Source organism: Vombatus ursinus, unplaced genomic scaffold (genome assembly GCF_900497805.2).
Source record: "Vombatus ursinus unplaced genomic scaffold, bare-nosed wombat genome assembly UNPS02014810.1, whole genome shotgun sequence".
NCBI classification, from domain to species: Eukaryota; Metazoa; Chordata; class Mammalia; order Diprotodontia; family Vombatidae; genus Vombatus; species Vombatus ursinus.
Genome location: NW_020954588.1, coordinates 8,426,452 through 8,451,547, shown reverse-complemented (window position 1 = coordinate 8,451,547; position 25,096 = coordinate 8,426,452). Strand labels below are relative to the sequence as shown.

Here is a 25,096-nt window from a genome sequence, read left to right as displayed (position 1 = left end):
CTTGACAAGTTCATTTTAAATATGGTTTTCCAAATTTAGTTCTGAACTTCCAACTTTTGGCTTCAAACCACAGACTGGGTAAGAATTACATGATGCTACAACATACCTAGACCATCTTCATTACAGAGTTGTGGTGAAATATACCTGTTAGGAAAGAGTGAACATCAAATTGAGAGGGTCAAAGTACTAAATCTATTTCTTATGAACATAGTTCTGCTGAATCCTGTAACTGCAGATTGTATTTCAAAAAGAGCTAACATTCAGATCGTGCTTTAAAAATTGCAAAATGACATATGGACATACAGGTATATGTACTGAGGCTGAGGGTGATTGATTGACCTGCCCAGTGTCACCCAGAGAATTATTGTTATTTGTCCTTTGTTCTCAAAGAGGACCATGACATCAGGGAGGTGAGGTAATGCCATGACATGCAAGTGAATTGGATTTCAGTAAGGCAGGGCTGTGCAAAGTCACAAGCATCACTTTCTCCTCCAGAGCCACCTGAGTCCAGTAACAAAATATAGATCAGAATGACTGGTGATGGCCCTGGATACAGTGGGAGATTTTGGCCTTTTTAAGCTAAGGTCTATAACAGGTCTCAGTTTGACTAGGTAACGCCTATTTAGTAATTAAGGCTAGGTAAGAAATGAGGCAGAGAATAAGCATCTGAGGAAAGGTTTTAATTCCAGTCTTCCTGACTCCAAATCTACCATTCTACCCACTGTGCCTTTCTATCATTTTACTAGCCATTCTACCCAGCAGCCTTTATTTTATGAAGTGAGTCACCTTTGTGCACCCTGCATTGTAGGTTATATGTACATTTAAGACAACAAAGATTTAAAAACAAGGGACTATAGAAAGTGACTTACAGAAATTCTTTGCTGACCTGGCATGGACTTGGCCAGACACAATTTTAAAAGATACTGTATCTCATCTGCTGAATGGTACCTGTCATTGGTACCTAGGCAAAGTTTCATTAAATGTGTTAAAATGAGACCTTGCATTCACAATCAGCAATACTAGCCTGTATATTCAGGTCCTCTGAAAAATGTAGATTTTCTTCTCTGGGAGTCTGTGGGTAGTTAAGAGTTGATCAAGGAAGTTTACACTTCAGGAAGGAATTCTAAAGCCTTCTTTAAAATTCAAGGTCAGGGACAACTCTGGTGTATGATGTGTCACCCTGCACAAAGAGCCTCAGAAGAATGCTACACTTCACCCCAACTTTTCCTGCTGTTCCCAAGAGCAGCCCCAGCTAATGCTGTGACTAAGCAGTCTGTTCTCAGTATTCAGTTCCCTGGAAACGAAAAAAAGCAATGCCTAGTGGTTTACATTGAAGGAGGAAAGATGGACTCCATACAAATTAGCTTCCCTATTGAGGTGGCTCAGATTATGAAAGCCCAAATTCTTGTCTTAATTCAAAGCCACGTGCTACATTTTTGCCTAATTTAAGTAGGAGCTGGAGTCACTGAAAGGAAGGCAGAGAAATTGTAGGACCAAGGCTGTACTGGCAGCCTTCCTAAAAGGCCTCCCCATTTGGACGCTGGCTTTCCATTTCCAAACCGTTGGGGTGGGAAGGGAGAGAAAAGGTGGAAGAAGTTTCCAAAGTATGGAAGGTGAGATAAAAGAGGGTCAGCTAAGCAGCCCTACAATTAGAAACCAGAATGTATGCATCAGCTTCCTTTAGTGTTAGGATGACTCACTTTCCCAGATCCCCTTAGTACACCAGCATGTATGTCATCTTCCCCTATGAGAAGCCTTGAGAACCCATGCCCAAAGTTGTCGCACCAATTGCAGGAAGGGAGGAAACTTAAATCTAAAACATAATAGTCCATAACAAGAAAAAGCCCCAAAGAATTCTCATCAATTGAGCAAAGGATAAAAATAAAGATTAGTAGCTGCAGGCAAAGAGAAATCAACAAAAAAAATGTTAAAAGAAACATTCTAACATATCTACTGGTTAAGTCAAGTTCTCCTTGGTTGTCCCCAATTCTCATTGAAATCAGTGGGAAGAGTGCTTGCCAAGATGGCTGTCTGAATTGGAGACAGCCTACCCACCTCCCCCATACCTACTCCAAAAGTTCACTCTAGACTGAATAATGATCAAGAAAGCCAATAACAAACTACAGTAAGTGACATCTTCCACCCCAGAACTGCACAAAATGTCAGCAGTAAGCCCAATAGGAAAGGGGATCCCTTCTTATGGATAAAAGTACCAGTGTGCCCAGAGAAAGACATGTATAACTATAAGGCTCTATGTTTGGTGGCAAAAAAAAAAGTAGTGGTAGTAGTAAAAAAAAGAAGAAGTAGTCCTAAAATAAAAGTATAAATAAAGTAGTACTAAATTAAACCTCAGTGTGATAGGAAAGCCATAGGGAACCAGAGATGACCAAAACTTACAGCCCTCTGATGCCTTGAACCCTTGACCTGTTTCCCTTTAGGGCATCAGTTAACCCTCTGAGTCAATTTGCTTCAGACAAAGAACTTAATAAGTACTTGTTGATTGACTGAATGACTGCTTTTTGTATAAAGAAACATCCAGAGCAGCATTGCAATCATCAATTGGACAGGTAAAACATGGGGCTATTTTTTGAATTGCAGAATCCATTAAACACATGTGGTTTTAAATGCTAAGAAAAATTGCTTGTGATTACAATAAGCTCAAAAAACATGAAAAACAACTTAGAGCCTTTGTCAGCCAGAAGCTATTGTTGCTTTCACCCATTACATTAAAGTGGTTCTACATATCCACCTTTAAAATAAATGCAAATTAAAAGAAAAATAACAACTTGCAGGCAAACTGTTGTAGTCAACAAATTGGGTTTTCTCCATTATTTGAATCATCAAAATGTTTACTAAATGGAAATTACTAGTGAACAAATGGATTGTAGAGCTGCAGAGCATACTACGCTGGCTGTTGACAAAAGGCTGTGTGGAATAGTGGCTAGAACGCTAGCTTTGGAGGCAGAAAGACCTAGGTTCCAAACCCATCTCCAACACTTCTGAAATATGTAATCATGAACATACTATTAAACCTATCTGAGCCTACATTAACTTGAGTGTAAAATTGGAATAATAAAATCTGTTACATCTACCCCACAGGCTTCTTGTGAGCTCATGTACAAAGTGCTTTATACCTCTTAAAACACTATGTAAATTTAAAATGTTTTCATTGTAAATGGCATGTAACTAGACCATCAGAGTCCAAACTCACAGATCCTGCCATGACAGAAGGGCTTTGAGTATGGTCTCAACAACAGATTGTGTCCACTTCCTGAAGACCAGCCTGGTAAAATATAGAAAGAATCTGTAAATGTAGGTTGACTTCTTGGGGATAAATTATTTAGTCATGGAAACCCATGAAAGACCTAGAGGAGTTGTGGTCTTCATTATTGGAAGGAAACTGCATGAATGAGTGGATCCTAATTACCTCCAGGACAGGAACTCTCAACCTTTTTTTTTTTTTTTAAATCTTATGCACCGTTTGGTGAAGCCAAGAGACTCCTTCTCAGAGTCATGTTTTTAAATGCATAAAATAAAACTCATAGTATTGCAAAGGAAATTAAATTATGTAATTACAGTTATCAAAATATTCCAAAGTAAATCAAGTTTATGAATTCTGTGTTACTCCAAGATTAAATATAAGCTTATCAAGCTTTTCCCAACTTGGCCCCAACCTATTTATTCATCCTTGTTACAAATTACTCCCATTCCTGACCTCTACAATCCAGCCAAAATGGTCCTCATTCTGTTCCTCACATATGACCTTCCATCTCCCCCTCTCTGTTCGTTTGCACTGGCCAGCTCCAATTCTTTTAACATACTCCCTCCTCCCCCCTACCTCAGAATAACCCTTATTTCCTTCAGAATGCAGCTCAAGAACCACCTTCTACAATAAAACCCTCCCTAATCTCCCCAACCACTCATGTCTTCTCTCCCTTATTACCCTGTATTTATTCTATTTTTACTCTGTATCTATTGGTATATGTTCATGCTGTCTTCCTAACAGAATAGAGATCATTTCATTTTTTGTTTTTTTAATTCCCAGCACTTTGCACAATGGCTTGCCTTCACTAGGAGCTTAATAAATGTCTATTGATTGATGGATTGATTTGTTTGATCACAAATTCATTGGATTACAAAAAGGTGTTACTCAAAGAAGAACTCACAGAGAGCCAGGGGCCTCTGAATCCCCACCCAAAACAAAAAGACAAATCTCATTACTCATACCTGAATATGAGTGTTCACATGATAGAGAAAGCAAAATCGCAATGTTGTCAGAGATCATATGAAAGCAATTTTTTTGAAACCACTGACCTCTACTTGGAAAAGATCTGTTCCCTTTTCTTTTTCACAGGACCATTGTCAATGCCCTTTCTTGTTCTCTCTCACAGTTCCAGCAGTGACTTATCACTGAAATTAATATAGGAATCAGAATGTTGTAAATCAAAGTTCCTATTTCTTGAGGGAGATATATTTTGATCTCTACTGAAACAAGTTTGCACATGTAAAATGTCACAGTGCTACTTAGGCATTTATTGAGTGTGAGAAAATATCTTCCTCTGCAGACATGCTGTGATTAGAAGTCCACAGACCACTCAATAGGGCCCCCCAAAAATGTTGCCTTTAGAGACATTTTGAAAATAAGTTTGCAGCCTGCAAGTTCATGCAAGGTCTGCAGTCCTAAGACACCAAGTAATGAAGACATCACTAAAAGAAAGCCTATCATCTATTTCATGTTTCTCCCTTCCTTTTAGTTTAAATAGAAAGATTCAGGAGAATAAACAACACTGTAGAATCTCTGAAGTCTTTGACTCATATGATATTACTAATAATTTTGAAGAAATTTTTCTGATTATTACTATACCAGATTCATTAATTGATAATTTTGACCAAATTCTTTTCAAAGTTTTTTATTCATGTCTTTTAATATCAAATTAATATTTGATTTTCCAACATATCCCTTCTCACTAACTCACCCAGAGAGTTGATCCCTAGCAATAAAGAAGAAAAAAGAAAACAATTCAGTAACGCTAATAAATACATCAACTAAATATAATAGTGTAAGCACCATCCCATGGCATTGGTTCCCCACCTCTACAAGAAAGAAGGGAGGTGTATTCTTTTGTCCCTTCTTTGGAACCAAACTTTGTCATTTTAATTACACAAGATTTAGTTTAATTGTTTTTGTTCTTTCAATTTACATTGATATCATTATTCTACATATTGTGTCCCTACTTTCTCTTCTTTTGCATCACTTCATGTCTTCCCATACTTTTCTGTATTCTTCATAGTCATTGTTTCTCACAGAAAAACAATATTCCATTTCATTCAGGGACCACAATTTGTTTAGCCATCCCCAATTGGTGGACACCTAGTTTGTTTCTAGTTCTTTGCAGCTTCAAAAAGTGCTGCTCTACATATTTTGGTGAATATCAATCAATCAACAAAGTATTTATAAAGTGCCTACTCTGTGCCAGGCACTGAGGATAAAAAAAGAAAAAAAAAATTGAAAGTCCTTGCTTTCTAAGTCCTTGCTTTCTAGGAGCTTACATCTTTGTGTGTGTGTGTGTGTGTGTGTGTGTGTGTGTGTGTGTGAGGCAATTGGGGTTAAGTGACTTGCCCAGGGTCACACACCTAGTAAGTGTCAAGTGTTTGGTCTGAGGCCGGATTTGAACTCAGGTCCTCCTGAGTTTAGGGCCGGTGGTCTATCCACTGCGCCACCTCACTGCTCCTAGGAGCTTACATCTTTAATGGGACCTTTCTTTCTGTCTTTTCTCTTTCTTGCACTTTGTACCTAAAAGGGGGATCTCTAAGTTAAAGGGCAAGGACATGTTTTAACTTTCTTATGAATTGACTTTCTAAAGATTTGGCTGAATTGACAAGCTGGTTATTTTGGTATTGAGTGGACATGAACTTAGGAAACCATCATACTAAGTAGAGTAAATTTTAAAAGTAAGGTATAAACTCACCCATTCTTCCAATTCTAACCAGATGTTGTCTAGATTAGTGCTTCTTATACTGTGGGTTGTGACCCCAGAGTACAATGACCAAAATTAATTAAAAATCAAATGTATAATGAATCTGAGGTGTTTCTGACAGCTTCCCTGTGTTGCATCAGCCAACTTTACTGCAGCCTTGGTTCTGAACACAAAGCATGTGCACTTTGTACCACACATGCCCTCAGGCCATTCAGCGCCAATAAAAGCTGCCAAAACACAGAAAGGGGTCATGAGTGGAAAAAATTTAAGAAGCCCTGGTCTAGATAGCATTCAAGGGAAGTATGTTACACTAGCTCAGGGCACATTATGTGTGTGAATGAATACTCTTTGATTTTAAATTTCAATGAAAGTAATGCTGTTTTTTCCAAAGACCATTCCCATTCCCAAATTCATAAGTCTTAGGTAATTTCAAATATTTCATCAATTTCATTGATGCATTGGATATTTTAACAAGCATAAAGATTTCCTTGTTGGGTCCTCACAGTTTTGAATTCCTCTTGATCTCTGTTAACCTTTCCTTTACTGCCATGTATGTGATTACAACTTTCATTTAAGTTTATTTAACAGTTTGCCATCAAACCTACTCACCCTCATGAGAATAAAATCACAAAACCAGGGGCTTCTATGTTTTTATAGGCACCATGGTGCTGATAAAATTTAATCTGATTAACCATCACCCTTCTTGGACACCTCCTTAGCTGTAGGGAGTACTTCTCAGCTTCAATATCCCCAGTAGTGGGGTATTGTCACATTTTACCATTGGCTCTTAGCTGTTTGAATGGGGAGGAAACATCCCATCTCCTACTTCGCTCATGCGAGTACAGGAATATTTCCAAAAAGTGTCATTAAATTGAAGGGAGAGAGCTTTAAACTGAACTAAGACTTTTAGGACACCCTGTATATACTATAAGTTTGGTTCCTTTTTTCTTCACGACATAGAGATGAAATCTCTCAAATATAAGATAGAATAAGAAAAAAGGAAAGTGTGATTGCCAAGTAGAGTATAATTCCAGTAAAGATCTTATTTTGAAAGCAGAAAATGTCACACAGAAACAATTTGCTTGCTACACATTCCATGTGATATAATGACGTTGGATTGAAAATGGAACTATGTAGCAAGGTTGCAATACCTCCCAGAAAAAAATGCATATTGAAATCACCTGAAACCATTGCTAGATATTGTCACTATTTGCAAAGCCATGGGACTTTAGCCAGGATATACTTGATATATAAATATAATTTTAGGTCCAAACTAGAATTTCATTAACTACGTTAACTCTAGCAAAGACAAAAACAGTATTAAATCTTTGAAAATGACTATTATTGTGTTTTGATTCAATTCAAGGCATATTTCTTAAGTACCTACTGCATGCAGATGCTGCTGCTCAAGGAACAGAGAACATTTAGAGGAAATAGGATCCCTGCCCTTATTGAGGTAGTAGGAGGATATACCATATGCTCAAATAATTGCAGTATCTATTAGTGAGAGTAAGAGAAGTATAAACAAAATTCTTGGGGTAGGAGGAAGGGTCACAGACTCAAGGAAAGCTTTGTGAAGAAGTTAGCATTGTAACTGAACTTCCAAAGATGAGTAGGAATTCAAGATGGAAGAGGAAAGGGTTCACTCCAGACATAGGGAGCAATTTAGGCAAAGACACAGAGACAGGCAAAGACAAAGAGACAGGAAAGTGGAAATAGGAAAAAGTTGAGTTTAGCTGGAGGTAGAGTATATGGAGGGAGCAATATGAAATAAAACTGGAAAGATAGGGTACTGATAGAATTTGGAAGAATTTAACTGTCAGGCAAGAAAAAGTCGATTTTTTTTCTTAGTGTGTCATAGGGAGTCATTGAAGGGTTTTGAGTGACATAGAGCTATTCATAAGACAGACTAGGTTTGCAGTGAACTGAAGAATGAATCGATACAAGAGAGACAAGAGACAGAAAGTCCTGTTAGGAAGCTATTGCAAGACTACACCAAGATGGTGCAGTATGGGTAATGGCAGGGAGAATTTGTTGGAAAGAAGAGATATGAGAGAGATCTTAAAGGTGGAAAACACGGGACTGGACAAGATTAGATACAAGAGGTGATAGAGAAAGGAAAAGAGAAGTAAAGAGGGTTTTGTTTCAACTAGAAAAAAGAGGAAACAGGGAAAAATAATTTCCATAGAATTGAAATCAAATCACTATTTCTAGAGCTAACCGCAACAATATTTCAATCTATTGGACAGACTTTATCGGCTTTCTTGGATCACTTTGTTCTAATATTCTGACCTCAAACTTAACATTTCTAAAAGTGGACTCATCAGCTTCCTCTAAGACCTTTTTACCCTACCAACTTCCTTATTATGTCACTGATATCATAGCTGACATCAGTCTCCCAGGTTTAAAAGTAGGAAATAAGTTGTGATCTCTCCCTTTCCTTCACCCCTTAGGTCCAAAATGTCATCAAGTCCTACTGTTGCATTCCTTAAAAAGTCTCTTAGGGTTTGCCATTACTTCCTTTCCATTCCTACTCTAATTTAGGCCTTTATCTTTCTCATGCATAAACCAGTGAAAAAGACATCTAACCAGTTTCCCTGACTCCAGTATCTTCCCTTTCCACTCCATACTACACATTGCTACAACAACTACTTTTGCTATGTCACTTCTATGCTCAGAAACCTCTCACAAGGATAAAAACAAACAAAACAACAAACAAAACAACAAACAAATGAACAAACCTTCCAGACCTTTGAGATCTGGAACAATATAAATTTATCTCTGAAACCTATTTTTTCCAAATTAATTTATTTGACCCCTCCAATGAGAACTCTCTTCTCCAGCCAAACTGATCTTCTCACTACCCCATATTATATTTGTTCCTACTTCTTACTTATACTTTTTTCTCGCTCATCTGGAATGTCTTCTCCTTTTCTGTCTGTAAAAAAACAAAAACAAAAACAAAAAAATTACATGTGTTTCAAGGCCCAATTTCCTCTTTTTATTTTTTTTAATTTTGAAAATTCTTTACCAAGAATTTATTTTTTCTCCCTCTCCAATCTGCCCTCACCCCAATGGGGGAAAAAGGGGGGAATGAAGTAAAAATCCTTGTAAACAAATGTGCATAATCCAACAAAACAAATTCCAGCATAAGCCATGTCCAAAAATGTCTGTCTAATTCTACAAGCTGAATCTGTCACCTCTCCACCAGAAGGTGGGCAGCATGCTTCATCCTCAGTCCCTTGAAATTGTGGTGGGCCATCCCACTGATCAGGGTTCATAAGTCTTTCAAGTTGTTTGTCTTTATAGCACTGTTATCTTACATTTCTTTCCTCTCAAGGTTGTTGTGAGGAAAGTACTTTGTGTTGTTATTATTATCACCTCCCCAGCTCATTAACAGGTTCATTAAGGCAGGGACCACTTCTCCTTCTTTCTTTTCACCCCCACCACTCACTCTTATTAGGTCTCCAGTAAGCACTTACTGAAATAAACTGAAAGGTTTCTAGATGATATCGAAATGACGTCAGGCCCTCCTGAAGAAAAGGATGGGAATCTCTTTTCACCTCAATTCAATTAGTGGTCCATATTCTGAGTGATGACATTGAGACCTTGAAGTTCTCCTCCTTATCCATCACAGCCCATGAAGGGTCTCTGCAGCCGTTCTATTTTTCTTGATATTTTCTGCCAAATATGTTTTTGCAGCAAAGATGAAAGCCTATTACCCAGATTCTGAGATGTGCTTGGATGGACATTCTATTGAGTCAGTCCATCAATACGTCTATCTTGGACAGATAATGCAGATGGACAGCGAGTTGTGCCTAGTGTTGAAATGGAGGAAGACGGAAGGCTGGGTTGCTGAAATTGCACATTACTTTTAGCACACTCAAGCAACTTCCCAGTGCAAAAATACGTGTCCCTTTAACACCAGCCTTTTCCTGGTCGTGCTCCACGGCAGTGAAACAAGTAGCAACCCAACCTCTGAAGAATCAGAATTTCAAGGGACCCAAAGTTCCCAGAACTGCAAACATCTAATTAACACTATAAATAAAACACTGGACTTGGAGTCAAGAAGATTGGAGTTCAAATCCTATCTCACATACACCAGTCTCTGGGAAAGTCACTTAAACTGTCTTAGCCTCAGTTTCCTCAAGTGTAGAATGAGGATAATAATAGCATCTCTCTTACATATACACAGGATTATTGGGAGGATCAATGAGATAACACACGTAAAATGCTTTGCAAACCTTAAAGTGATGTCAATCCTAGTTATTCCAGTTGATATAAGTGGGCTGCACATCTTGCCTGCAATAATCAGTCCACGAGAGACAAAGGAAATGTGTGATCGGAAAAGGAGGATGTAATAAGAGCTAGAAAAAAACAGATGGGTGGGCTGTGTACTGTATCATTGCACACAAACATTAAAAAACAGAGGAAAATCTTCAGTGTGGCGGGTAGATGCTCTTGGCAGGATTGAAGAGAAGACCTGGACAAGAATCACACAGGGTGAGAAGGCATGCATGGGCTATGATCTGCACCAAAGCAGTGCTTTGCACAACATAAGCCTTTGTACTCCTTCATTTATTTGCACAAAGTAAGCCTTTGCACTCAAAGGAGTGTAGAAATGCACTCATTCGTTCATTCATTCATTCACTCACTCATTCATTCTAGGGCAGGGGTGGGGAACCTGCAGCCTTACGGCCAAATGTGTTGCATTTAGGGTTGGAGTAGGAGGCACACATGTGGCCTTAAGGCCAGAGGTTCCCCACCCCTGTAGGGTATACCCTTGTCAGTGAAATGACAGCCCTACCCATCAAGGTGTTGAAATACCAAAGTCTTTTTGAAGAGTTCCTGTGTTCTAACATAAAAATACATCTGAACTTGGCCTTCACCCACTCATGTTCAAACTTGCAAGATCATAGTGAGAGGGGGAAAAATACCAGCCGTGCATTTTCTGCAGCTCAGAACACTGTTACATACACAGGACCATTTGGTTCAACGTTCTCCTATTGTTATGAAAACAGCAGCAACATAATTAACCTCGGAATCCTTTGGAGTCCAATTTTAGATGAATCCACACTTAATTGCAGGTGATTTTGTTCGTTCCCCAAGATGATGCTACCTTTTTTAGCTGAATATATGAAATCTGTCAAGATTCCTGCAAAGCAAATCCATTTAATGTGAACCGAGGTGGTTTCGTAAGCCTAAAAAAATATAGCATTTACAGCAGCAACCAGCTGGTGGCATAAGTGAGAGGCCCAAGAGGGACCCTGCCGCATGAAACATGGAGGGACTAGCATAGGGTCTCAGGTCTCCTAACTGTTATGCTTTTTGTTTTTTGTTCTTGAAGTGTCATGGCTCTTTACTTGGATTTAAAGCGTTTCAAATGGCCATGGTAAAGAACAGCATGTACCATTGGCAAATCAATTGAAAGAAGACAACTGTGTGCAAACTAAGTGTTGGGCTTTTAACGACTGCTCAGCAAAAGCCATGTCGAGAGAATGATTTGTGAATGGAGAATACGAGAAAAACAAATTGGAGGGGCAGAGGAGGATGCTGGTCAGCCCAGAGGGAGTGAACATTTGCTGTAAAATGTATCTGTGATAGGCAGAGGGGCAGATAATGGAGAGCAGGCCTGGTATCCAGGAAGACCTAGAATTCGATTCCTGTCTCAAAGACCTAATAGTTGTATGACCTTGGATGAATCATTTCGCTCCTCAGCGGCCCAGACCACTTACAGATCAAGCATACATCTGCACTGGGATAGAGAGTTTTGTTATCAGTGTTCCCTGATAAAGAAAGGAAGGAAGCAAGGAAGGAAGGAAGGAAGCAAGAAAGGAAGGAAGGAAAGATTTACCAAGCACCTACTATGTGCCAGGCACTGTGCTAAGCTCCATTACAAATATCTCATTTGATCTTCACAACCCTAGGAGGTAGGTGCTGTTATTATCCCTATTCTATAATTGAGAAAACTGAGGCAGACAGAGGTAAAGGGGATTTGCCCAGGATCACACAGTTAGTAGGTATATGAGACCATGTTTAAGCTCAGGTCTTCCTGACTCCAAGCCCAGCACTCTATCCACTGTACCACTTAGCTGCATTGTTGTTCAGTCATTTTTCTGTTGTGTCCAACTCTCCATGACCCCATTTAGGGTTTCCTTGGCAAAGATACTGGAGTAGTTTGCTATTTATTTCTCTATCTGACTTTACATATGAAGAAACTAAGGCAGAGTTAAATGACTTGCCCAGGGTCACACAGTTACTACGTTTCTGAGTACATATTTGAACTCAGAAAGACTCTTCTTCCTGACTTCAGGCCTGCCACTCTATCTGCCGCACCAGCTAGCTGGCCTGGGATCAATCTATGAAATCCAATATGAAATTCAAATGTAAAGTGCTCAATTTAATATTATAATAATAAAACAATAGCCAGTATAGCATTTTAAGGTTTGCAAAGCCCTTTACAGTTATCTCAGCTGTAACAATATCTCTAGATGATAACAATAGTCTTGTATAAAATAATAGGTCTGGTAAAATAATAAAAATGCCTCTAAAGAAGACTTTGGGGCCAGAGGAAGAAATCCATAATATACTGAATAGTACACAGATATTATAACCTAATCTCTTGCCATTCTAATTAAAGTAACTTCAGAACCATTTTCCCCAGAATGAAATCAAATTAGATTTGTGGATAGTCACACATCTGGTAGATGGGGCTGGTCTCAGTCAGGAAAATGAAAGCTCAAAGCCTACCTGAGACACTTACTGGCTGAATGACCCTGAGAAAATCACTTAACCAGTATCTTCTTTTCCTCATCTACAAACCAAGGAAGTTGGGTTCATTGGCTTCTAAGGTCCCTCCCAATTCCAAATTTATGGCCCTATGATATCCTATGAAACCACTGCATATCAATATAGTGGATGTGCAGAGATGATAGAATTTCTGTCCAAAAATAGCATAGCAGCATTCTGGAAATAGTGGAGTTCTCCAAAGGATGGACAAAGGCCTAGGTTTAAGTCAAAACTCTGTCATTCCTAAGGCCATAAGATTTAGAGCCTGAAGGGAATTTGGAGATGTTCTACTCCAACTCGTATTATCTTGTAGTGAGAATACTGAACTACAGCAAAATTAAGTGACTTATCTGAGATCATACAGCTAGTAAATACTTCTAACCTTTCAGTCTCAGTAAACTCATTTAGAAGATGAGGGAGCTAGGGAAACAAACCCAGAAAAAGGAAGGAGAATAAAAGTTGATCTAGAAGGTGCTTTCCAATTCCAAAAGACCAAGTCAGTGTTTCCTGAGAATTTTTAATAATAATTCCCATTTCTATACAGCAATTTGTGAAACACCTAACAGCCCTGTGAGGCAAATTTTGCAATTATTATCATCATCACCATTTTATAGTCATCAGTTCAACAATTAAGCACCCACCACATGCTAGGCATTCTCCCAAGCATTGAGGATACTGTTGTTGTTCAGTTGTGTCTGACTCTTTGTGACCCCATAGGCCATAGCACACCAGGCCCTTCTGTCTTCCACTATCTCTGTCCAGGCGTCTTCTCCAGCTCATTTTACAGATGAAGAAACTGAGGCAAACAGAGTTAAGTGACTCGCCCCAGGGTCACACAGCTAGTAAATGTCTGAGGTGGGATTTGAACTCAGGGAGATGAGTCTTTCTGATTCTAAACCCAATGTTCTATCCACTGCACCATCTAGTGCCGCATTGGGGATACAGAGAGAGACAAAAACAAAGGCTGAAAGAGGCAATGATTTACCTAAGGTCACATAGCTGGTTAGTGTTGTATTGAGGACTTGCAAACAGGTTTCTCTCTGTTGCACTATACCCTCTCTTTTCTAACTGTCTTTTTGATGGCCTAAATCACTTATTGCAATCTAAAATCTCCTGGCTCCAAATCCTGCTTAGGTTTTGGTTGTGAGCCTTATCTAACTGACTTTCAGTCTAGGATTCTAGTATTAACAGAACTGGATGAAAGTACACGGATGGGCAGGAATTTCTCATTTGTTCAGGCTCCCAGTGTTTTGTCAGTAGCCTTGACATAATGGAGGATGCCAAGGACAGGAAGAAATAGTATTGCATCTTTTCCAGAATTCTAAATGAACTCAGACTTTTACAGCAAACCCTGGAGATTCACAGTTTCACAGGTCAATTTTGAATATTCGCAGTTTTCAGCACCAAACCACACAGCCAATTCTGCAGAAAAGCAGCGGTAGAAACTCAGCCTCCGTTTCTTTCCAAGGCTCCCCTATTTCTTTGGCCTTTTTTTTTTGTTCTTCTAATTACATCAGTAATGAGCTTACAGAAGATGCTAATGGATTTTTAACACCTTGTAGTTTGGGCTTTAATTAAGAACATTACTCCTCTTCTCGTGTATGGTACAGTATTTGGAGAATTCATATTTTCGGGGATCCCCTGCAAACGGGAGAACAAAGGTGTAATGTTAGAAATCAGAACAAGTATTCTTTTTAGCATGTTCTTTAAATTATGGCCTGCTGAAGCACAGCTAATTTAGATGTAAGAGGACTATTAAGGCTAGATTAATATAATAATAATGATACATTATTGAGAATGTTTTAGGAAGATTAACATTTACATACTTGCTATCCATTGAGAGCTCTAATATGAGCTCATCTTAAACATCAAATAACTGTGCGTTTCATTCAGTGGTAGCAACATTATTCTATTTCTACCTTCCCTTAAACATCCAGAATCCCAAAGCAAAATATAAATATTAACTGCCACATCTCCTAATATTCCTATTATGGAGGATTGCCAGATTAACTGCAGTCCTTGAAAGAGAGATGGAGGGCTAGCTTGTGATCTCCTCTTCTCAGATCATAGCGCTGTGTTGAGGCCTTTTTCTTCCTACTCCAATCCATCTTCCAAAGCTGCTGAAGTGATATATCCTTAAAGCTCAGGTCTAAACATTTCACTGCCCTGTCTAAGATGCTTCAATGGCTCCCACTTGCCTCCAGGATAAAACACGAACCCTTCTGTTTGACTCATAAAGCCTTTTACAACCTAAATCCTACAGATTTTCCCAAACTTATTAAATATTAATCTCCTCAGGGGCAACTCTAAAACTATAACTTACAGAATTGGTGTCGATCTGCATTGATAGAGGGACTTTCCTTGTCAGGAGTTTTTTATACTGATGAAATCACAAGCGCCATCCAATGGAAAAAAAAAATCTCTTCCATGCTGGCTAAACTGAGCTGTTTATCATTCCTCATATATCAATCCCTCTCCCATTTCCATGCCTCTCAATCATGCCTGGAATATACTCCCAAACACTCCATCTGTTAATGATGCCACTTGCTTTCCTCAAAGAGAACTGTAAGAATAAATTAATATTTTGCAAGACCCTTTGATGAAATGTACCTTGGAACTCTGAGGCATTGGTGATGTTATCTGATGTGTTTATTTCTGGTGATGGAATACCCTCATTGTGATCTCAAATATCCAGGAACTCTGATAGATAAGAATTTTTGATTAATAATGAGTCCAAATTTTGCCTTCCATATCTTCAAGCCATTTCTGTTTCCTTTCAGCTAAGAAGACTGAGAATAATTTCCTTCTTTCATTTTTCCTTGGAGGTAATTTGTAAATAGGGGTCATGGTCCTCCTTCCATTGGGAGCTTTCTCCCCCAGCAAATTACATTAGATATCACTTGTTTAACCCTCTGAATCTTTCTCTTCATTTACATAATTCTCACTAAAGAGAAATGAGCCTCTTGTATTCTCTAAATGTGGCAAAAAAATATTGATTCTTTTTTATTCCAGAACTCTTATATTATCTCTCATTTTTATTTGGTGCATGTACATTTGTGAAATACTTCAAACAAAATAACGAAGAAAAGGATACTTACAGGCCTAACTTTCACAGCTTACTCTTGAGATGAATGATTTACCCTACATATCGCAAGTGAACTAACCAAATTCTAGTACACATGGGATTCAAGTACCTTATGTTAAAACCAGGGCATTCAAAAGTAGCCTAATATTTGTTTGCTTCATTTTTCTGTCGCGGTATACTTTTATTTGTAAATAATTTCTCTGAATCTCAAGTTTCCTAATCTTTATAGATGAGGATATGACAGAGGTGGGGGCAACTTGGTGGTGTAGTAGATAATGCTTCAGTCCTGGAGTCAGGAAGACATTAGTTTAAATCCAGCCTCACACATTCACTAGCTGTGTGCCCCTAGGTTAATCACTTAACCCTATTTCCTCAGTTTCCTCATCTGTAAAATGAGCTGGAGAAGGCAATGGCAAATCACTCCAGTATCTTTGCCAAAAAATCCTCAAATGGGATCATGGAGAGTCAGACACAACATAACAACATGAACAACTAAACAAAATCATGACAAAGATGATAAACTAACAGAAATAATCCATTTTGAGGGGACTGTGCAAAGACAGGCATACAAACAGACTGTTGAAGCAAATTCTGGAAGCTTTGCTTCTTTCCAGTTAAATAAATTGTACGTCACTTTTCTAACCCTCTGGATTGTTTTCTATACTGTGAATTGGTTCAATAATTTTTCTAGAAAAGTCACAGAACTGTTCAGTTTCTTAGACTCAGCAATCTCATTAATGGATATAGTCCCCAAAAGGTCAAACAAATAGAAAAGTTTCATATATACAATAATATTTTCAGCAGAAATTTTTGTGGTAAGAAAAGAAAAAATCATTAGAAAAAAAAGTAGGTGTCCATTGGCTGGAGGATTGACAAATAGTTATACCACAAAAACGTAAGGAAATATGGGCACCTAGGTGGTGCAGTGGATAGAGTACCGGCCCTGGATTCAGGAGGACCTGAAATCAAACCCAGCCTCAGACACATAACACTTACTAGCTGTGTGACACTAGGCAAGTCACTTAAAGAATGTAAGGAAATATCATGACCAATACGAGAAACTCAGAGACACATCGAAGATTTGTATGAATTGATACAGAGAGAAGGCAGTAAGTACAAGGAAAATACTGTCAGCACTGTTAAGTCTGATTCAGGGTGTGAGTAGTGCCTCTCAGGTGCTCTCAGGGACAATCACACCAGTCCCTAGCCCTCTGGCTCATATTCTTAGAAATGTTCTCTCCTCAGGTTCAAAGGAAGTCGGTCTGGTGTTCTGGGATATTCTCAAAAATTACCAGAAGTGTGAAAATCCTCTCTCCAATCCATTTGTCTTCTGCCCCAGAATAAGACCAGGAAATCTCTTTTCCCACAGGCCAACTCCTCCTCTCTCAATCTCTCCCCATGCACAATAAAAGCTTGGACAAATATTATCATTAATGGTCATGTAATTTTCAAGCAATATCAAGTAATTTCCAACATATTTAAGCAAAGTGTAGAAGATTATAATGGAACTTAAAGCCAAAGTCACCTTTCTGCTCGGAGAAAACAGGAGAAAGGAAAGACACTATCATAACTACAAGCCTGGTCTGGTCTCAGAGCATGAATTTTCATTTTCATTAATGCATCAAATGAGATGATAATTGTAAAACACTTAACAGAGTGCCTTGCACATTTTTGGCATTCAGTCATGAACAACTGGGGTTAAGATATTGGGGTGGTTTGCTGTTTCCTTCTCTGGTGTGTCCCCACTTTACAGAAAAGGAACTGAGGCAAAGAGGATTAAGTGACTTGCCCAGGGTCACGTGACTAGTAAGGCCAGATTTAAACTCAGGAATAAGAGTCTTCCTGACTCCAGGCCAGCGCTCTATCCACTGTGCCCATCTAGCTACTCCCTGTCCTACACATAGTAAAGTGCTATATAAATGTTACCTCTTGTTATAGTACCAGAAGTCACTTTTATTTGAAGTCTTAAAAAGATAGTTCTTTAAAATAACAGTATGGAACATAATTCATTATGGTGACTTGAATGCACAGGTGCATGTTCCATTTAGCAAGTTAAATTCTCAAAGGTGCAAAAATATATTCAGAGGATTGACCACCTGATGTGTACCCACTGATGGAGTACTTTTAAATGCCATTTTTAAAAATTAAAAAGTTCAGCTATCCAGACACATAGCATGTTATGTGGGCAGAAATCTTTGCTGTTTTATTGCACAGGTTTTTGGCTTGTAGATTGCAACATGGAAGTCATCCCCAAAAAGTGAGATGACAATGGACTGATAGAGTTCTCTCGTCTGACTTTTTTCCTTTGAAGGTCTACGGGGAGCAATAGCATTTGCCTTAGCTATTCGGGACACCGAATCTGAGCCCAAACAAATGATGTTCACAACCACTCTACTTATCGTCTTCTTCACAGTCTGGATATTTGGGGGAGGAACCACACCAATGCTGACATGGCTTCAAATCAGGTGGGTGTCAACTTTGCGCAAAGAAAAAATATTGTTCTGTGCCATACCATATAAGAGGTGGTACCATGAACATTGAAAAGAGTATAATACCAGGCAAATGCACATTGGAATCATGGGAAAATCAATGTTGCTTTTCTGTAGAGTGGGAAATAGTAGATGGGGACCTTAGATCTAACTGACATGATTTCTCAGCCTGGCCATTTTTTAAGGACGCAGACAACCCTGAGGGCTGAGGGGCAGGGAGTAGATGGCAGGGGAGTTCTCCAAAGACCATGATATCCTTACTGTGAATAAAGCAATGAGGTCTACTTGAGAGATACATTATGAGGTACTACTTCTGGACAAATGGACCCAAGAGGTAGTAGAAGAATAATTAAATATTTATCTGGGGCTCAATTTCTTAAGGATTAATCATAAATTTCTTTAGTGCAAAGAGAATGTCTTTTTCTTTTCTGGTATTCCAGAAATGATTTTGGGTGTGTAGTAGATGTTTAATAGATATTGATTGGTTGACTGATCACATGAACTTTTTAATCACTGGACCAAAGGTTCTTAACTTGGGGGTCCATGAACCAGTGGTTTTAAATAAAAATTGATAACTATTTCAACATAATTAGTTTCCTTTACAATCCTATGTATTTTATTTTATATGTTTAAAAACATTGTTCTAAGAAGGGATCCATAGGCTTTGCCAGACTGCACAAACGCTCCATGATACTAAAAACGTTAAGAACACCTGGACTTAGTGGTCAGTTTTTAATAGGCAAAGTCGATGGCAAAAATGAGGCATCTTCATTCCAAGAAAAATGGAGTGTATGGACTTTTTGTCTAGGCCCTCCAACAACGAGTCAAGAGTAGTTTTTAAATGAAATGCAAACTGTGCTACTTGATTAAATTGAGTGACTTATTTTAGTAAATAAGTTTCCTGTGTACGAGGTGCAAAGAGATGATCATCTATTTTTAACCCTTTGGTTTTTGTCACTTTATCAATTGACATGTTTTATTTTGACACAATATACGCTTCCCAACAAACACAACCCCTTACAAAGCATATGCCTCAAAAACAGTTCAGCAAAGCTTCCTAATAGTATGATTGCGCCTGATAATCCATGTCACTTTGTATGTTTGTAGCTTCTCACTTGCTAATGGAAAGGAAAGATGTGTGAGTTACATTTGAGAATAGGATACCCACACTGTCCATCGTTTCACATGCATGTCACTCTCAACAAATCACTTCAACCAACATTTTTTAAGCAATTGCTTTGTGCTTAGAGGTGGGGTACAAAAATGAAAAGCAGTAGTGCTTGACACCAACAAACTTGCAATCTTTTATAATAAGGGGATGCTTTTGCTATATGTACAATCTTCACTGAAAGGTAGGGCGGGGCCGAGGAGAGATCCAGACCAAGTGCTTTACAGAATGGTGATAAAAGAAAGATCACTTTTCAGCCAATGGGAAGCATGAAAGGGGCAACACCTGACCTTGGCACTGAAGGCAGGGTAGGATTTCAGTAGGTGGAGATGTGGAGGAGATGCAATCTGAAAGGAATAACCAGCATGGGTGTGGCCCATGCAAATGTATAGAGGTGGGAGAGTACAGAGAAAGATAAGTAGCTAGGTTCATTTGGTTATAATACAGACAACATGAAGGCAAATAGTGGGAAATCAGCTCAGAAAGAAATACTGTGTTTCTTTATCTGAGAACATCAGTCTCATCCCATGATGAGAAAAAAAGAGAGTTTCTGCATCCCAAACCAATAGAATCTTAGGACCTTGGGAGATCTATTCCCTCTCTCATTTTTTTAAATTAGTATATTTTGGTTTTATGTCATCTTCATTTCAATATATACCCAATCCTCTTTCCAATGGCTCTCCTTGACACACAAAAATAGTTTCAAAGGGGAAAAAAATCAGCCCAGTAAATAAACCAACACATAACGAGTCTGAACATATAAACAATGTTCCACCCTCATAATATGTTGGAGCAGCTAGCTGGCATAGTGGATAGTACACTGGGTCAGGAACACCTGAGTTAAAAAATGGCCTCAGACACTTACTAGTTATGTGACCCTGGGCAAGTTACTTAACTATCTTTGCCTCAGTTTCCTCACCTATAAAATGAGCTGGAGAAGGAAATGGCAAACCACTCCAGTATTTTTGCCAAGAAAAACTCCAAATAAGATCATGAAGGGTCAAACACAACTGAAATGACTGAACAACAACAGAATACAATAGTTCTTGGCTGGAATCATGGTAGCCTGGCTAAATGCATTTGACTGGCTTAAATGCAGAGGAAAACCTCTTTTTCATTAAGTCTCTTGTGAACATTCATAGAGAGGCATGTTACTGTAAACAAACTTTATTTTACATTTACATGTGTACCATGTTTGCAAACACACACGTATACATATACAAATATTAGCACTCCCTGTCATAAAATCTCAGTTATACATCCCTGTTAGCATTCCTGGTTATGAAACACTTGCCTTGAGATAATTTTATTTGGTGCTATTTGTTAATCTTTGGTACCTACTATTCTCCTCTCCAGTTTGTGGTCCACTAAGCACATGATGAAGTAGAACCTTGGATAGAACAGGTCAGTGGACCTGAGTTCAAATCCTGACTTTGCTACTTACTAAATATGGGACCTCAAGCACTTCATTGCCCCTCTCTGACTAAGCCTCACTTTCCTCATCTGTAAAATTAAGTGTTTGGATGATCTGGTCTCTGAGATCCCTTTAAGTTCCAACATATGGGAATTTCAACCTTGATGACTATCCTTCCAATTCAATATTCAATAAACAATTATTAAGTATAAGGAAAAGTGCAGAGCTCTGGGATGGATACTAAGGGTAAGTAAGATGTAGACCCTGGGTTCAGTGAGTGGATATGCCATGAAGAAAAGCATTCACGAACATCCTAAATCTCCACAAATTCAGGATTCATCCTTACAGATGCTAATAGTAATATTGTGTACCCATTCTCTGGGTATACCATCCCAACAGCCTTGAAGCTTCCCTTCCATGAATCCATTCATCCCCATTTTTCTCCTTATTCCCTGTGGCCTTGGTCAGCATGGTCCATGGACTCATTTGGGGGTCCCCAAGACCTTTTCAGGCAGTCCACAGAGTCACAACTTTTTGTAATAATACAAAGATGTTTTGATTTCTAATATAGTGAATATCAATAGATATAGCCAACATAAACAAAAATTTTAGGGGGTCCTCAATTATTCAAATTATTAAAGGGGCTTAAGAGCAAAAAGTTTGAGAACCAGTGGTCTAGTTCAATAATAGGCCTATTAAAGGCATTGATTGAGCTGTGATGAAGAAAGCACTAATGATTGCTCTCTGCCACACTCTACTGTATCTACCCATCTTCATTTTCTTTCTTTCTCTCTCCTTTTCCCTTCTCACTCCCACCTTCTTTCTTCTTTGACCTTTGGGCTCTTTTTTTGTTTTTCTTTTCTCTTTTTTCTTCTTCCTCCACCTTAGCCTTAATCTTGCCACCTGCCACCCTTGGCACTGCTCGGTCCCATCCATATCATTCAGGGCTAATAAGGCTGCTGACCTCCCCAGCATTAGATGTCATTTTTTATGAATTAATTGAAAGATCTCTCATGTAAGACAGAGCGAAAGGACTGCAGTGCTCAAAAACTGACTCCATGTGTAGCTTCCCTTCCACCTCAAAAGCTTGCTACTTTACCTTAAGAAGAGATTCCACTCCTAGACCAGAAATTCTCTTTTTTACAACTGTCCCCTATTTTCTTGGAGATACTTGCAGATTGATTATCATTGTGATTTTCTTCCAGTTTTTCTGAATCCTGGAGTTAACCTTTAGGTTCTAGAATGTCCAGAGGTATCCCTTTTTCTTTCTTAAAATAACATTTTTTTCATCCCAATGGATTTCTTTTGATCTTTAGGTTCCTTTCTGGTTGCCAAAATTCACTCATTCCTTCATTCAGAAAATATTTATTGAGTGCCTAATAGATGCTATGGGGAATACAAAAAACAAGAGACTGTCAGAAAGGAAACTAAAAGTCTTGGCAGGTCCCAATTCACTCATCTTTGGCATTCCATTGGGAAGGGGAGATCCTATTTCATTCTGAAATCTTAGCTAGTTCCCACCATTACAAGTCATATTATGGAAAAACAGTCCAAATAGACCTATATCCCAATAGTATTAAGGCTTCAATAATGCTTTTTTTTCCCTCCCATCTGGACCTATGATTTCATCAGTAAGTGGAATACTTGGTATGGAAACGTTCCACCATGCAGGTCAGCAAAACTTCTGTAACTCCTGGTAGATACAATAGGATACAATAACCATTTATTGAGTACCTACCATGTACCAGGCACTGAGTTAAGCACAGGGGATAAAAATACGAAAAAGAAAGATGGTCCCTGCTCTCAAGGAGCTTAAAATCTAGTGGGGAAAGACAATACACCAAAGGAAACTGAAAAGGTGGAAGATGGAAGAGTGCAGGAGGGTGCCCAGCACAGCATGATGAGAATAAAGAAAGTATAGATGGGGGAAAGCAACATTTATTAAGCACCTGTTGTGTGCCAGGCACTGTGCTAAGTGCTTTACAAATATTATCTCATTTGATCTGGATAGGGACTGGACCCATGATTTCATTGCTAACCTAATGAAGAAACTCTCTCCACCAGTGCAAAGTGGCACCTATTCTGCAGATTATAGTCTTAGAGTGGCCTAGAACACTGAGAGATTAAGTGACTTATTCAGAGGTCCCATAACCAGTTTGTGTCAAGGGCAGGATTTGAGCTCAGGTCTTCTTGACTGAAAGTTCAGCTCTGCCTAGGCAAACATTGCCTCTCCTGTCTTACTTTCTGAATCTCTTTCAATCCTACCACATATTTTCTTGGAATATGTTTCTCTACATAAACAGTTCATCCACTGAATACATGAGAAGGTCATTGAGTGTGAGAGTGTTATTCTTATCATCTTTGTGTCCTTAGCACAAGCAATCAATCAATCAGGTCTTTATTAAGTAGCTACCTTGTCCTGAGCACATGTGCTGAGTGCCAGCCAGATCTGGTGCATAGTTTTATTGAGTTGAAAATAATTTATCCTGCTTCAGAAGCTGCAGAATTGTCTTAGTGTTTGAGATGAGTAAGGAGGTGGCAAGAGGTTCAGAAACTTGCTGGGGAAAACAGAATAAGTAGGACAAAAATGACAGAAACTCAGAATGCCTGTTTATGTCAGTGGGTTAGACCATACATGACAGTACATCTCTCCACACTAGGGCACGCAGCTAACTTTCCAAAACTAAATATATCTGTCACATTTTATAAAATCTATTCCCTACCCTTGAAGAGATGTGTAAGCATGATAACTCATTCCTGTGATATTATTTAAACATATATCTAAAGCACACTTCTCAAAAGGCGATATTTTCCTTTTTAAAAAGCATAGCCTCTTTTAGTTACAGGCTAGAGGCAAATGCATCATATGAGAAAAAAAAAAACCAGTCACCATGATCAGGAGGCCTCAAACACTGAGAGATTCTGTTCAAGTACCTTCCTATGCCTCAGCTTCCATTTCCTTCTCTGTAGAGAAGGAGGTGGACAAGATGATCATTTTTGCTCCCTCTTGGCCTTACTCCTGATGGCTTCATACCCCATGGCATACCTAGGCTTTCGAAAAGAATGGAGCTGCCTTGCCTGATGAGGAAAGTGAGCAGTTTGCTGTCCACCCCCCCATCACTCCAAACCAACCCACTGTGAATGCAAATGGATTTGGTTAAGCACTCACTGTAATGACTTTCTATCCTGTGGATGAAGAGGGAACCCAAGCAGTGGGCCCCATATTCAATGGGAGAAGGCTTCCCTATAAATGTTATCAAGTGGTCATTAAGTTAAGGCACAGCCAGGCCTGCGACTCACAACTTTGTAGGAGGGAGGGAGGTAACAGTGCTTTTTAAAGTCAGGGAGTGCCGTGAAGACTGCAGAACAGGGATGATGGGGCTCTGACCACACAGGGGTGAGGAAAAGCTTCCGATGCTATTTGAATTATTTTCCATGCACATGAATGTGACCTGTGATTGCTTCCACACTGGTTGTTTACCTATATTCTCCTCTGGATGACTGCACAAACTGCATTACACAATCTAGTATTGGTCCCATGTGCACTGTTAGTAAAATAGCAATGCATCCAGGCATTCTCTTCTGGAAAACTTTATGTGCAGTGGATGGATTCATGCATGGAAAAGGAAGAGGTGGAAAAGGAAGAATCCACAGGACCATAATTGACATGCATGCCATGAAAATATTGAATCCCCTTCCAGGGAAATGAAAATGCCTGTAACTTATAGTTAATACCATCATTAAGTTGCTGTCATTGAAAAAAATATCTTAAATTGAAATTGATTCAAACATTGAATTTTACCACAGTATATTTATTTGTTTCTTTTACATTTTTATTGATATCTTTTATTTTGACATGGCTTTTATTTTTGAATATTCCTCCTCTCCCACCTGAAGAGCCATCCTTTATAACAGAAAGAGACAGAGAGAATGGGGCTGGTGGAAGCAGTTCAGCAAATCCAACATTATATACAAGATATTCCACTCCCATAGCCCCCTACCCAAGCAAGAAAAGAAGAAAGTTAATTTTGTTATTTTTTGCCCAAGAACCAAGCTTGACCATTATAATCACATTGCATTCAGTTTTGCTTTTGTTGTAATTATTCTTCTTTTCATTTGTGGTTGTGATCATTGGTTATGTTGCTCTTTTGGTTCTACTTTCTTTACCTTGTA

The 25,096-nt window shown here is 38.8% G+C and overlaps 1 protein-coding gene across 2 annotated transcripts in view; it reads left to right on the top strand.

Moving 5' to 3' along the window:
- Positions 1-25,096, top strand: part of SLC9A9 (solute carrier family 9 member A9) — a 736,009-nt gene that overhangs the window by 459,690 nt on the left and 251,223 nt on the right. For both annotated transcript variants that reach the window (XM_027875882.1, XM_027875883.1), the window contains exon 12: positions 18,164-18,317. In XM_027875882.1, coding sequence (XP_027731683.1) covers positions 18,164-18,317 — 154 coding nt within the window. The remainder of the gene's footprint in view (positions 1-18,163; positions 18,318-25,096) is intronic.